Source organism: Beta vulgaris, chromosome 3 (genome assembly GCF_026745355.1).
Source record: "Beta vulgaris subsp. vulgaris cultivar EL10 chromosome 3, EL10.2, whole genome shotgun sequence".
In the NCBI taxonomy this organism is placed as follows: Eukaryota; Viridiplantae; Streptophyta; class Magnoliopsida; order Caryophyllales; family Amaranthaceae; genus Beta; species Beta vulgaris.
The window spans coordinates 2,544,694-2,559,053 of record NC_079204.1 but is presented as its reverse complement, the minus strand read 5'-3'; the positions used below and the strand labels follow the sequence as shown (position 1 = coordinate 2,559,053).

General features: G+C 35.2%; 2 protein-coding genes across 2 annotated transcripts; one reads left to right on the top strand and one right to left on the bottom strand.

Annotated features, from left to right (window-relative positions):
- Positions 1 to 1,179: 1,179 nt before the first annotated feature.
- On the top strand, positions 1,180 to 3,015 carry LOC104888163 (membrane protein of ER body-like protein). Its single transcript, XM_019248473.3, has 3 exons — positions 1,180 to 1,411; positions 2,251 to 2,312; positions 2,412 to 3,015. The coding sequence occupies exons 1-3, from the start codon at positions 1,243 to 1,245 to the stop codon at positions 2,838 to 2,840; spliced, it is 660 nt and encodes a 219-aa protein (XP_019104018.2). The 5' UTR covers positions 1,180 to 1,242; the 3' UTR covers positions 2,841 to 3,015.
- Positions 3,016 to 3,560: 545 nt separating this feature from the next.
- LOC104888096 (sphingoid long-chain bases kinase 1) lies at positions 3,561 to 12,801 on the bottom strand. The gene is made up of 9 exons (XM_010672954.4): positions 12,496 to 12,801; positions 9,551 to 10,131; positions 9,076 to 9,453; positions 8,601 to 8,694; positions 8,469 to 8,506; positions 8,090 to 8,236; positions 6,426 to 6,525; positions 4,580 to 5,529; positions 3,561 to 4,105 (listed from the first exon to the last, which is right to left on the bottom strand). Exons 2-9 carry the CDS (start codon positions 9,968 to 9,970, stop codon positions 3,956 to 3,958), a joined length of 2,277 nt encoding a protein of 758 aa, XP_010671256.2. The 5' UTR covers positions 9,971 to 10,131; positions 12,496 to 12,801; the 3' UTR covers positions 3,561 to 3,955.
- Between the last annotated feature and the right edge of the window lie 1,559 nt (positions 12,802 to 14,360).

Genomic DNA, 14,360 nt, shown 5'->3' with positions numbered 1-14,360 from the left:
AAAATGTAAAATGTGCAAAAAAAGTGAGAGAGAACACCTAATTCTAGGTGCTTCCTGAAGCACTAAAAAAATCCAGATACTTTTTACGCTTTTCCAAGAAAACCTCCCTACTTTCTCCTTGGGTTCCTAATAATTCAATGTTATGAACACAATTAGTTCATAAAATCATAACTGTTATGAACTCGGCAAAGCTCGCAAGAACATATGACACTAGAAAGAATTGCATGAATGAAAATTAATATATGTGGATGACCACAAGAGATAAATACTTGGTTCAAGTTCTCCTATCATGTCCTTTGGAAGTTGTAATACAGTAATAGTAATCGTCAAAAAAAAAAATACTGTAGTAATTCTTAGGTATATATTTAATTCTATAGTTCAATAAAAAAAAACACATAGTAGGACATGTCCAGCACTTAAAACCTAATGTTTCAAAAGTTCAATAAAAGAAAAGATTTGGTCATAAGAAGAACACTTCAAATGGTAAGAAACTGATAGTATATAGTATCCAATTTGAACATTCCAAAAAAGAAGCTATCACTTGATCCTTTTAAAAATAAATAAAATCTTTAAACAACAACAGCATCACATATGTCAGCAGTACAAATACAATTTATAAAACAATTCTAAGAAAGCACCTTTGAAAACTTCTTTTATCTCGAAACACCTCATAAGAACTTTTGTACTTCCTCTGTTCTGTTTAAATAAAACATAAAGTCTTGATATGAAAAATTTAACTTTCAAGAGAATACTGAGATAGAGAGAAATAAAAAAGGAACCCATTTGATGAGGAAAGAGATAAAAGAGAAGTGAATATCAAATAAAATAACGTCTTATATATTTTGACGAACAATTCCAGTTGCTTTATTTCTGTTCCCGCCCCTTTCTCGTACTCAAAAAAGCAGAGAAAGAGGGCAAGCTCACATACTGATGATATGCGCTAAAAGCCTAAAAAGAGAGCTAGTGTCCTACCTAAGTGAACCCGAAGCAAAACCACAGGTAAATATGATAAGTGTTTCATTTATTTTAAAACAGATGAAGTATTTTTTTATTATTATTATATTTGACACGTACCCACTTGATGCGTACCTAAAATATTATTTTTGACAAATTGTCCCTAATGACAAGCACAACATTAGAATAAAAAAAAAGTGGGAAAGTGGTACACCTGCTTTCAAAATATACAACCTTTAAATCCAACATCTTTGACTCAATAAGTTGAAAAATAATGCAGGACATGAAATGATTGTAACAATGCCTGAAATAATAGAGAACAATACAGTTAAAGTTGGGATCATACCTGAAGAGTGTCGGTTGGACGTGATAAAGAGCGTCGTATATGGTGGACTCCTTGAATTTATCACTAGCTTAAGTGTCGTAGTTTGTGCTGCGGGTGGAGACGCTTCTACATGTGAGTTTTCTGCCTTTTTTCATTTATTATGTTTGTGGTTGTTCATACTTTTACTGTTACAAATTTTGAGTTTCGCGAAATGATTTTTCATATAGAAAAAGTCGGGTTATTTGGATAACTGTTCTCTACTAAACATGGACATTAAAAACGAATATGGTGGTTGACAACAATTAGTAATCTATATGTTTTTTTTGTTGATTATTGGGTCATAAATTTGGATTGAATTTTTTTTAGTTTCCCTCTTTTCTCCTGCAAAGTCAATTTATTGAGTTAGGTGATAATTTCAAAGCCTAATTAATATGATGAAATGTTTAAAATATATGAATAAAACCCATCAAAATATATATGTGTGTGAACAGAAGTACTAAAAAAAAGCACAATTTTGTTTCCGAATTTTGGTTGGTAATGTGGACCTTGATTTGATGCAACACTTCTTGTTTTGCACCAATTTTCAGTTCCCCTCTTTTAATAATTTTAGTTAATGAAAAATTTGTTTAAGTACCAAATGGAAAAGGAGGAAAAATCGGGTTGAGCAAAACAATCGAGTTATAATAAAGAAAATGTGTTGTGTAAAACCATATGCTAGTTTTTGAAAGCTGGGTCCAGATAGATAGTTCAGTTATCGCGAGATATTCTAATAGCTAAACGTGGAAGTTACTTATAGTCGTCAATGTTTCTTCTTGTTATTGTTATATACTTATTCCGTTCCCATTTGTTCTTCCTACTTTGACTTTTTTTTTTCTCTTTGAAAAGATTAAGTACAAAATAGGAACGGAAGAAGTATAAAAGATTAATGATCCGTACCTGCACAATATAAGTTAATTTTTATCATGTTCCAGTGAATATAGTAGCTTTGGCACTGGCAAATGTTTTTGGAGGACTTCTTGTTCTTGCACATAATGTAAGTAACATATCAGTTAAACAAAATCTTACAATGCTGTTCTTCCAAGACTGAAACAGTTATGATCAAATAGTGTACTCTAAACACTTGATATTGCAGCTTCGCACGCTGAAACAAGAGCAGAACACAGAGCATTATGAACAACAACTAGGGAAGCCAGGCCATTTTCTACTCCATGCAACAATCACCATCATATCCTACCTTGTGTTTGGCCTAATGTCTCCAATAGTCTATGGTTTTTCCTTCTACAAGAGTGATAACAAGTACCTCAAACTCGCGACACTTGCACCAGTTTCTCTTATCTGCATCACATTGCTTTCGATAGGAAAAGCATACACCCAAAGGCCTCCTAAGACGTATATGCAGACAGTGTTCTCCTACATCAGTCTCGGCGTCATGGTTGCTGGACCTGGATATATAGCAGGTCAATTAGCAAACATGCTTCTTAAGAAGTTTCAAGTGTTTGATGGTGGTTTGACTCTAATTGAAGCGGAAGTAGTGAAGGGAAGAGCATGGTCTTCTTATTGATTATTGTTGGCATTCATTTTCAGAGGTTGCAACTTGTTAAGTTTTTACAATTCTTTGTCACTAGTGTTTTGCTAGAACAGTTTGTATGGTTGAACTGTAAAGGGGGGAAGGTATGACTTGAGCAGATTAATAGATTGATACAAAGCTAATTGACCAGGCAATACTTAATTTTTCACTTCCTTCGTTAAATACTTTCTCTTCTTTATGTGAGTGCTTTTTGAGAAAAATACTTCTTTCATTTATTTCCGAACAGATGAAATTTTAGACCAATGAACTAGTCTCAAAGATTACACCGTAAGTTAAATATTAAAGTTTTAACTTGATTTAAAGTTTTTAACTAGAAGTTGTCAACTTCAGGGTTCAAATCTTGCCCCCTAATTTATGTACCAGACTACCAGTGCACCGCTATTGATAGTTTGATACCTCCTTATTAGTCCATATCTATTGAATATTTATTTCTGTTGAAAAATAAGGGATGACGTGAACCAATTACTTATGTGTGAATTCTGTCACATGTATTGCTTGAAAATGAATAACTAAGAAATTGTCACCTAGATATGTAAATAGTGCATAACACAATAGCGATTTCGCTATTTTTTAAGAATAGAGAGAATTATACCCATATTTTTGCCCAACATTACACAAAACGCCCTTGTAAGTGATAATATGGGACAATATCAAAATAGTGCAACAGAAGATTTGGACTCAGATAAAACCATATAATGATCAAGCGAAGCACAGCCGAATAGTATTTATAGTACATATATCTCGGGGATCAAGTTCAAGGTGACTACAGAATTCCCAATACATGATTTAACAGCCTGCAAGCAGCAACGAACAAAGAGCGTAGTCGAGACTCAAGGGGGTGGATCAAAAAAGAATGGAGGAGCAACAACAGGACATTCATTATCTGACAAAATTTACAGGCAGCTCTTACACTGCAACTGAGAAAATAGCAGGAGGGAATGGATCACAATTCACAAGAAAAACTAAAATGTTTACATGTCATCTATGTTCTGCACATTCTATTACCACACACAGAAGCAGCGGGAACTCATGCACCCAACCCCAACTGCAAACTGAAGAAAAACAATCTACACTTGCCAATAGTACCCTCATATTTGTCGGCTGGGAGGTCGACCAATAAGCCGGCATTGTTCAGGGAGCAGAGAAGTTACGACTTGTTCATGGACGGGGAAAAGTTCTCCATCAATCCCACATCCATTATGAGAGTGCTTTCCTGGTTTGATCTTCACAGATTTTACCTGTATTTCAATACAAGAGGATTTAGCACCACCAAATTGGAAACACACTATACGTTAACCTGCCTATATAAAACAGTAAATTGTCAGCAATGAGGAGCTGAACACACAAGCACAGTCAATGCTAACTCAGAGCACATTTTGTGCCAAAAGAGTTAATACTCGCACCCGCGGAACTTTTTTTTTGGTAACTAAATTAAAATAACTAATCATCATAGTACAGCATCTTGTGGGGATTGACACCAACCTCATGATATAAGAGTTTACACCCTCCCATTGAATAATCTCAATACCTAGCAAGCATCCTTCTAGGGTCTTGGCTATCTTGAAGAACACGGAGGCTTAGTAGCCTTTCGTCATTTATTAAAAATATATAATACTTCTATACATGCATACTTTGTTTCGTACTTCACGGATGCAAAAATCATCAAACCAAGAGTTTCAAAAAAAAGGCTCTAATAAGGAATCATATCATACCTTCACATACTCAACATATGGTAGGGACAAATGTCGACCAAATTGTAAACGTAAGAAAAATCTTATCAGCCTGAGCCTTCCACTTCCATGGACCAATAATAAATCTAAGGCATTGTCATCAGGTTCTGCATTTGGTGCCACCACCTGAGAACTCAAACTTTGAACAGTTTTGCATGAATGGTTGCATACTAGAACACCAAGAAAGTGCCCCTTCTTAACCACCCATTTATCTTCATATCTAGGAGTAATTTCCTTCTTATTCTCCTCTTCGTCTTCTTCTGGCGGTGGTCCAGGCAATTCAATGCGATTTTCTTCATACCAGTTGGGTTCAGTGTCCCACTTTGGTTCAGAATCCCAGATTGGACCAGGGTCGGACATTGTGGAAGAAATATCCTCCTTATCTGGTCCAGTATTTCCCCAAGAGCTTCTAGTTGCATCATGGGTGGTGGTCATTCCACTCCAACCCTTGTCTGTCCGTGACTTAGACCTAGTTCTCGGCCAGTTGGGAGTTGTTGACAGTGGAAGTTGGGGGTGGATAACCTCAGGTTCTGCCACATCATTCCTCCTCCCAGAAGATAGACGTTTTGTTTTAGGATCTAGGCCACGCACGTACTCAGATGGCTCTGTGCTGGCACGTGTGCTACTGCCAGTTGTATCCATATCCACACCTGACATCCTATTAGGGCTCATTATTGAATCAATACTTGACAAACTGGAAGCTCTAGGAAGACGATCTGCATTAGATTTCCTCATCACATCAGTGTACAGATCAGACATATCAATTACTTCCCGATCAGCTAGAAATTTTCCGTCTTCAGTTGCCCCTGTTGATGCTGGAAGGTATTCTAGTTCAAAGCTATACTTTGGTAAGCACAAAAACTTGAGAACACCGGCAACAAAATAACGCAGTGGACCAAACCGCTTTTGATATTTCTCAGAGAGCTCCAGCACTGAAATGGAGGTAAAGCAAATAAGAAAGTGGTCAATTGAAACAGAGAATGTATAAATTCACATAGCTATATACGAGCGAGAGTTTGTGCTTAATTTTTCAAGCCGCATTTCCCCATCAAAGCAAAACATTGACTCCACAGACACAATAAAAGTTACAACGGTACCTACCAGCAAGCTGATTGCTCTCTGTCTACAACTCTACATATAAAGCACCACAAACAATATGAGCTAAAAGCAATCAGAAGCTGCATTGACAATTTGCATATATTTACTAGGAGTTTGCCAATAACAATAGAAATTATGGAGTTCTCCAGAATATGATGAACCACTGACTTGGGCCGACACCATTGAAGAAAATTATCCATAAGAAAAGACAAGATCTTCAGAGGGGAAGGCCGGTTCATGAACATGGGCTGGCAAAGAAAGAAACAAGGAAAATCACTCATCATATACGCAAGAGTTTAAACATCAAAAGACTTTACATAACAAATTTAACTTTAAAAAAACTTGTGGGAAGTGGAACAATAATTCTAATTTTCTTTGGAGGTTGCTACAAGGAATATCTCGAGCTATCCTTTAGTAACATTCAGAGATCTATAATCAGTATATCATTAAAAACATCCACATCTCAGAGTAGTTTTTCAGCCAACTCTGACATAGAAAAATTAGGTGCAGATGATATCATTCCAGATTTCTCTCTAGAAATGACACATCATCCTATGGGAAAGGGTTATAAATTCCTGAAGGTATACCCCCAAAATTGTAAACTTAAGAAATGGGTTAATGCTTCAAATTACAGTCACTTGGTAAAAAAAACAATTCAGAGAGAAATGATGCTTCACTTTTAAAAATACCAAATTGACAACACCAAAGACATTGCAAGTGTGATATTTACCATCACCAATAAAACCGAAATATGAGACAGTCGTCCCATAGTGAACTAATCCAGTCTGTATCCATTCAACTGCAAACACATCCGTTGCTGTAAGGCCTCCCTGGAGCCAGGCAAAAAAAAAAACATAATAAATGGCAAAGCTTCACTTCAGAAGTTCAGCTAACTAATTTAAACAAGAACAAAATAAGGATTGGGCCTGAAATCAAGAACCATAGAAATTGGCTCACATGTTGATCTTGCTTGCATAAAACAAGAGCTGACATTCATAATGCTAGTTGAATACTAAAATTCAAGGTAACTCCCCTCAATTTTACAGCTTAGAAACTTATTAATAATAAAGGCAAAATTTTGCAAGCAATTATTTACTCGTAAATTACTAGACATTACGGCCATATATATATATATATATATATATATATATATATATATATATATATTATATATATATATATAATATATAATAAGTGAGTTCATATGAGAATGTATACTTACATGAGAAATGAGAAAGAATTTTACATGCTATAACTCTTATGAGTAAGTGTTATAAATCTAATGAAAAAGTGATGTAACTCCAAAAAAAAGAATATTAGAGAAAAAGTTCAAAAAAAAAATAAAATTGTTGGACTCAAAATTTTGTTAGGGGGATATAACTCTAATGAACAAGTGTGTAACTCTAATCCAATCGTGTGGTTGAGATTCATTCTCATTTCTCATGTAAGAAACATTCTCATGTGCTCTTGCCCCTATATATATATATATATATAATAATATAATATATATATATATATATATATATATTATATATATATATATATATAATAATATAATATATATATAAATAATAATATATATATATTACAGCAGCAGCAACAACAACAATGTCAAAGCATTAACCCCAATAAGATGGAAAAAGTTTCTCTCTAGTGGTCATCTACATAGATTGCTCATGGGATGTAACAAGGTTTTATGCTGGTTTTCCCCTAATGCAACCCTCCTTTATCCGGATTGCTCATGGACTACTTATTCTATTCAAATGTACATGTTTGCCACTTTTGTCAAGCCTCGAGGAAACATTATGATGAGCCTTGCTGAGCGACATACAAGCAGGCTAAGTACCAGAATGTGACTGTAAATTAGTGGTGCTCTCATTTACCAAAGTTGAGCAACTTTAACCTTTGTCCTTTCCAAAATACCTCAAAACAACCAAATTCACTTTTTATTGACACGGACCTTTTGCTTAATAGCCAATATAGACTGCGAGAGGAAGAGAATCTCTGAAGAAAAGTTGTCTCAAGCAAGTGCATATATAAGTAAGCAAAATATGGAGCAGAAATTGAAAAAATAAGAATCACTGGAGAGAATAATCCACAGAAAAGAAACGAACTAATGCCAATTCTTATCTTAGTAATACAGCATAACACATCTCAATACCAAAACAGAGGATAGAAGCAGAATTTATACAGTAGCCTTAACCTTACAGATAACTAGAGCAGCATATTAAAAGGAGTAAAAGATACAAATGCCCAAAAGAATGAAATAAAAGAAAAAAAGCGCGACATAAGAAATCAATACAAATACACTAACAAACTTCCTGCACATCAGAAGTCAAAGAAGTAACAAAACTCTAAGCAGCCAATGAAGCTTAATATAAAATCACCACCAACCTTAACAATAGATATTGCAGCAGAAACAGGATCTCTGACCCCCAAAACAGTCCAAACAAGAGAATTATCAGAGCCAGCCGGAATAATTCCAATCGGGACGGAAATGGCCTCTTTCTGATTATCCCTACTGAGCAGACCATTTAAAACCTGCACAGTATATGAATAGATTGATACAAGACTTCCGTGCACCCATTTGAATCAACTAAACCTTCTGATTTCTTCTTTACAGCTCACAAAATATGTGTTATACTGAACATAGAAATCATGAGTTCATGACTTCATGGACCTTAACCAAATATTTCCTTCCATAATTATAAATCTAGGCCACAAGAAAAATGATAGTCAGAACATACCATATAGGGAAAGATTGAAGGCATACCTCATTCACAATACCATCACCTCCAACACATACAATCCCTACAACACAAAACAGGGGGGGAAAGGAGAAAATGATTAAAGTGATATAATGGGGGGAAAAAAGTAAGCAAATTGTCACAATATTAACAAGTACCATCAGGACACGTGCTAAAGTCAACAGTAGAGGCAAGTTTCTTAGCATGTCCAGCACAAGTTGTTTTGACGACTTCCAGCTTAAAACCTGCAAGCTGAAATAATGACAGCCATGAGCAGATCAAGTACTCTGCATATCCATCCAAAAACTGAAATCGAACTCGTCTATTATTCATCAATAATTTTATATGGGAAGACATTTCAAAGCATTGTATTTTCTTGTTGCCCTGACACACAGCTCAGACATCAATATGCCTGATAGAAAAGTGAGAAGAGAATAGTACAGAGCCAAACAATTGTCACCTTATAAATCAGAAACATAAAGGGCACAATATCCAAACCAGTTGCACTCCTAGGAGTCAACTAAATTTGGATAAGTACCAGAAATTAGAATATTCTGTATGAACATCAGAAAGACAATGCCGAGACGCTAAATCATGTATCAATTTATCGATGGAATTCATCAATCAGCATACCTTAAATATCGGCTCCACCATTCCATGAAATACTTTGCTTGACCGGCCACGGCCGGACCGTGGGTTTAATATCACAAGCATTTTTGGTGGACTCTTACATTTGATATAAGGTTCAAATGGTTCAAAAAACATATCACTAGATACAAATTCTGAAGCTTGTTTCTTTGAAGATACAAGTGGATGCGGCAAACAATTGATATAACATTGTTGATCAGCGAAGGCATTAACCCATTGAAGAGCTTCATCTGGGTTAGAAGCCAAAAACCGGTAGTCCTTCCGACATCTTCGAGGCTTCATAAAACAGGAAACAACAACTGCACGGTTCTTTATTGGATAAGAGTGTATGGTGAAATGTCTAAGGCCAGAGTTATATGATACCTACAAGACAAAAAGAGAAGAGAAAATGGTCAAAAGGGATGATGGAGCTTTTAACCTACTACAAAACTTTTTGAAAAAGAAATTTAATATAGCTCACCGAAATCACATCTTCCAAGTATAATGTATTTGACCCCCAAACGAGTGCCTTGCTAGTAAGTTTGGCATCAGCAGCTTCATGGTTTGTCGTCTCCGTTGATGTTTGTGCATCAGTACTACTCTTAGTCTTCCGATTATCCAAAACCAACTTTCCTGAAAATACATCATATCCTAACAAGTCAGATTGTTCATCTCCTATGTCAATTCTGTGCTCATCCCTCTTCGCGGTTTGTGGGTCATTGTTGGTAACAGCAACATCATTTCGGCGCGAAGCCTTCCCTTTACTACGTTTTTCAGGAAACACAACTGGGGAGCAGTGCTGTCCCGTGGTTATTTGCGAACAGAAACTCAAGCGGCGAGCAGACTGCTGAGTTGTCACTCTTAAAGAAGGATTCTTTGGAAGAACGCCAGTATTCTGCATTTTCTTCGGAAAGATAAAATTCCCCTCTCATAGAAGGCTGCAGAAACCTTCAGCTTGATTAATTTGCTATTCAATTTCAGCCTCAGGCCTTCAGCATATACATTCGCATCCAGCAGCTAGGCTGTGAATATTAAATTTTATCTCGCCGTCACTAGTGAACACTGCGTACAGAAAGCATTCAATGTGAGAATTAAGCAAGAGTCCTGAACCAGGTATATGCATACACTTACTAAATGTGTGAAAGTATGAAATGCTATACAGGATGCTGTGATTAAAATCTAAAATGAATAATCCAATTACATTTGCCTTTACAGAATTGAAATATTGACTAGTCGGCAACTCCGCAAAGAAGATACATACTTCATCTGTATCCATATACGTATCAGTGAAACGGAGAACCTAAAAGCTCATAAAATAGTCAAGAAAAGAGGGCAGCAAGGTCGGCATAGAAAAGTAAACATTCTCATATGTAACATCCAGCTGAGCTTATGATTTTGGAGACGTTTCAAATATAGACTAATAATGAAGGAACAAGTGTGGCACCAGGGGATAGATATATAACTTTGTAGTAATTAAATATGACTGAGAAATTTGCACACATTGCAAGCTCATTCCATGTACAGATATTTGGACAATAATTTATTGCAGCTTAATTGTTAAGCACTCCAAACATCACCGTTAAGAGGTAGTCAAAACAGGTACAAGAAACTTGTGAACATTAATGCTCCCAAAATGAAGCTGTAAACTTCTGCTCTGGATTTCATCAAATCATCTGATAGCCACTAAGAGCACTAATAAGACAATAAAGCAGCAATAGCCAATACAAACCTATTGGGTATTAACCTGTAATATATGGCACCATTATACAACTTCCTTTTCTTTTACACTAAACATAGGCAATTCAGTTCAACGCCAAATACTGTTAAATCTGTATCAGCCCATAAATCTAAATATTTAAAAATTCATCTCACAGTATCCCATAACATCAATACGATTCCTTGTTGCAACTGCCAAACTCCTCCTCAACAATGCTGGCAGTATATCTCAGCATTCTGACAATCACAGCAGAGTACGAGCCTAGTAAATCCCAAATCTCTACAGAAAAGGGGGAGACTTCATGAGGCTGAAGTTAACATTATAGTGCAACTGCGCAAGTCTCTAATATCTTTTCTCACACCCTAGATTCAGATGCTTATGAACAAAACTGAAGTGAAAAGCATTTGAAACAAGAGTTACAAGAACTATAAAATCCTACTGGATTTTATTCTTAGATGAAAGCTTATATTCTAGCTCATATAGGAGTTGCTGAGGAGAGCTACAACAAAGCCCGGAAAGTACTGTGGAATGTGATTGTAATCAATATACATATAAGTGGGACTTCATTTAAAAGATTAATATCCTTGAAAAGTAATTTGGTGTTCCAGAAGGGGCCAGCAATTTAGCACTGAAGGGAAAAGGAAGTATCATAATCAGATAGCTCAGCAAAGACAACTGAAAATGGGAAATCACCAGTAGTCTCAAAGGAGGGAAGTCAGCTTGGAAGTAATACTATTGGTTAACTGGCTTAGTGGCTACCTACTAAATCAATATATACTTTCATCAACTCATGATTTCTTTTTCTTCTGTGATATAAGCCACAAAGCGCAATTCACTAAACCCCTGGCAAACTGCAATCCAAGAAAGGCTTGATAGTGAATCTCGGGCCTCGGCCACAACTAAAGACCGCATTAATTATATAGAATTTTAAGCTTCCCTTGACAGCTGCAAACCACCCACATTGCCCGTCAAAGTGATTCCACAACAGCTACCCAAGATTTAAAACCACGCCTGCATGCAAGTGGTATACTTATAGGATAATTCAACAAAACTAGATAGCAAATTGTGTCTCCACGCCCACTAACACACTATCGGACCACAAATAAGGCAATTCTAATACAACCCGTCGATACCAACAACTTTATTATCTAACTTAGCTAATATGTGTACTCCGTCACTTCTTGAGACATCACGGCGATAAACCACATACTCAGCCATCAACCACCACTCCAACACTCCACAATGCCTAGTACGGTGATCCAAGACCCACCCTAACCCCTAACCAGCTTGCTTTTTCAAAGCAGGTTAAGTAAGAGTTCAAGAAGCCACAACTAAATGCTTGTCAATCACACTCGGTAATCCAAAGAAATTCGGCATAAAATAAACTCAAATTCAACAAAATAAAATCTTGGTAGCTATAATATAAGCTCAATCCAATACCCAATACCAAATACTCCAAACCTCATAATCTACTAAGGTAAAAAAAAAAATCCTAAAACCTAAACCTTCTTCACCTGCAATTTAGTATAGCAAACAAACTAATTCCATCCACAAAACCCAACAATATACAAAATCAATCAACAACTACAAAATTAAAAATTAAACTCCAGAATTCATAATTAGCAGCATTGAAATGAACAAAAAACAAACAATTCAAAGAAATTAAGCAAAATTCAAATAAACAAAGAAAAAAAACTTCAAGATCTTACCTCAAAAACCCTCAGATCACAACTCTCAGCTGTCCACCTAAAACACAAACAGTAACTAATTTTATCCAAACAAAAAGAAAAAGATCGAAATCTAATAATACGAATTCGAACTTATATAATTCAACAGTTGATGATAAATGTGGAAACAAAAATCGAGGATTAAAATTATCGAGAAGAATCAAAGTGAATTGAATTAGGGTTGAAGAGTGAAAGAATACAAAAAAAAGAGGAGAGAGAAAGATGAAAAGAGTGGAAGAAGAAGAAAGAGAATGATTTTGGGGATTTTAGGAGAGAGAAAAATGATGGAGTCATTAGTAATTGAGTTGAGCCGAATTCTTTTTTTTATTTTTTTTACTTTTTTGAACATTAAAAAAATATAATTAGTATTCTTTTTTAAGATATAGGATAAATTATTTATATTCTTTTGTGACATTGACGTTATGTGTTCTTTCTTGAAATATAATTAACTATATGGTTGATGGTATTGTTATGTTAATTAATTAAATAATTAGGTGAAGAAGTGAAGGAGAGAGAAAAGACATACACCCATAAAAGGTGGCTAGAACTTTGAACTTTTGTTTTTGGTCTTGCTTTTTACTTATAGACTAGGCTTTTTGTTTTTTGGAGGGTAGAGGATTAGATTATTTTTTGTGAGAATTAGTGCATAAGTTATCTATATAGGGATTAAACAAATTACATCTTTAGGTGAAAAAGTTGCTTTATTTGTTTGTTAGACTTTAGTCCTGTTGTTTCGGACTTATTTTCATTTCAGTTCAGTTAATTTTAGTTCTGTTCAACTTAGTTCAATTTTTCTCTGCAGTTCAGTTTCGTTTTTCTCAGTCTAATAGAACGGGATGTTGTAGGTATCCAGAATTCTTCTAATAAGTCAAGCAATGTTTGGGCTAATAGTAAAAGTTTGGTCTTATAACTTTAAAGTCATGAGATCAAATCTTACTAAGGACCCTTACTGGTCAAATATCGACCTATAGAGGAGCCCCTAGTGAGGTTAACAAACTATATTCCCTCCCTCTGAAGGAGCCTAACATGCAAGTTTGATTAATTATGCCTGTGAAAGTCGAGAGCTAAGGGTGTGCATACTTATTCGACCTGGCTGATATGCAACCCGGTAACTCAGAAATTCGACTCGAATTTGGGGTGCTCGTGTATTTCAGCTTGGATATCCCGAAATTTTATGGTGGGATATGGTTCGAGAAATTTCTGTTTTCAGATAAACGGGAATATATGAAACACAGGAATTCAAATCAGATACCTGACCAAATATTCGGTGATCCGATCTGATTTGCAACTTACTTTTTGAACTTTTTTTTTTTTTGAAAATTCAATATTCTTTTTAGTTATCAGATATTCGACCAATCTGATCCGAAAATATCGGGTATTTTCGGATATCTAGTTTTTAGATTGTTCAGATCGCATATTTCCCGATCCAAAATTCCGAATCACGTTTTTCAAAATCAACACCCTTATCGAGAGGTATCAATTCGGTAGAGTTCTTCATATTACCTACCTAAGAAAAGTATTATTTTTTTTAGGGGAATAAAAATTCTAACTGTTATCAAATAAATTAAATAGTATCCAATTGGAATTATACGTGATAAATATAAAAAAACTCAATTTGGAATACTAACTTTAACCTGTAAGGAATTTATATTATAGAAGTTCCAAAAAAAAATTGTGAAAAATGGTTGCAGACTTGCAAGCGTATCATCTTTCACCTTACCTTTCTTTTGTATTTTTGCTACTTTAATGTGTATTGCTCTTTTCATTTTGATGATTTTTCCACTTTTACTTTATTTTCTATTTGAAAAATGATTGTTCCCTTTCCCACTACCTTACTTAACTTGTTA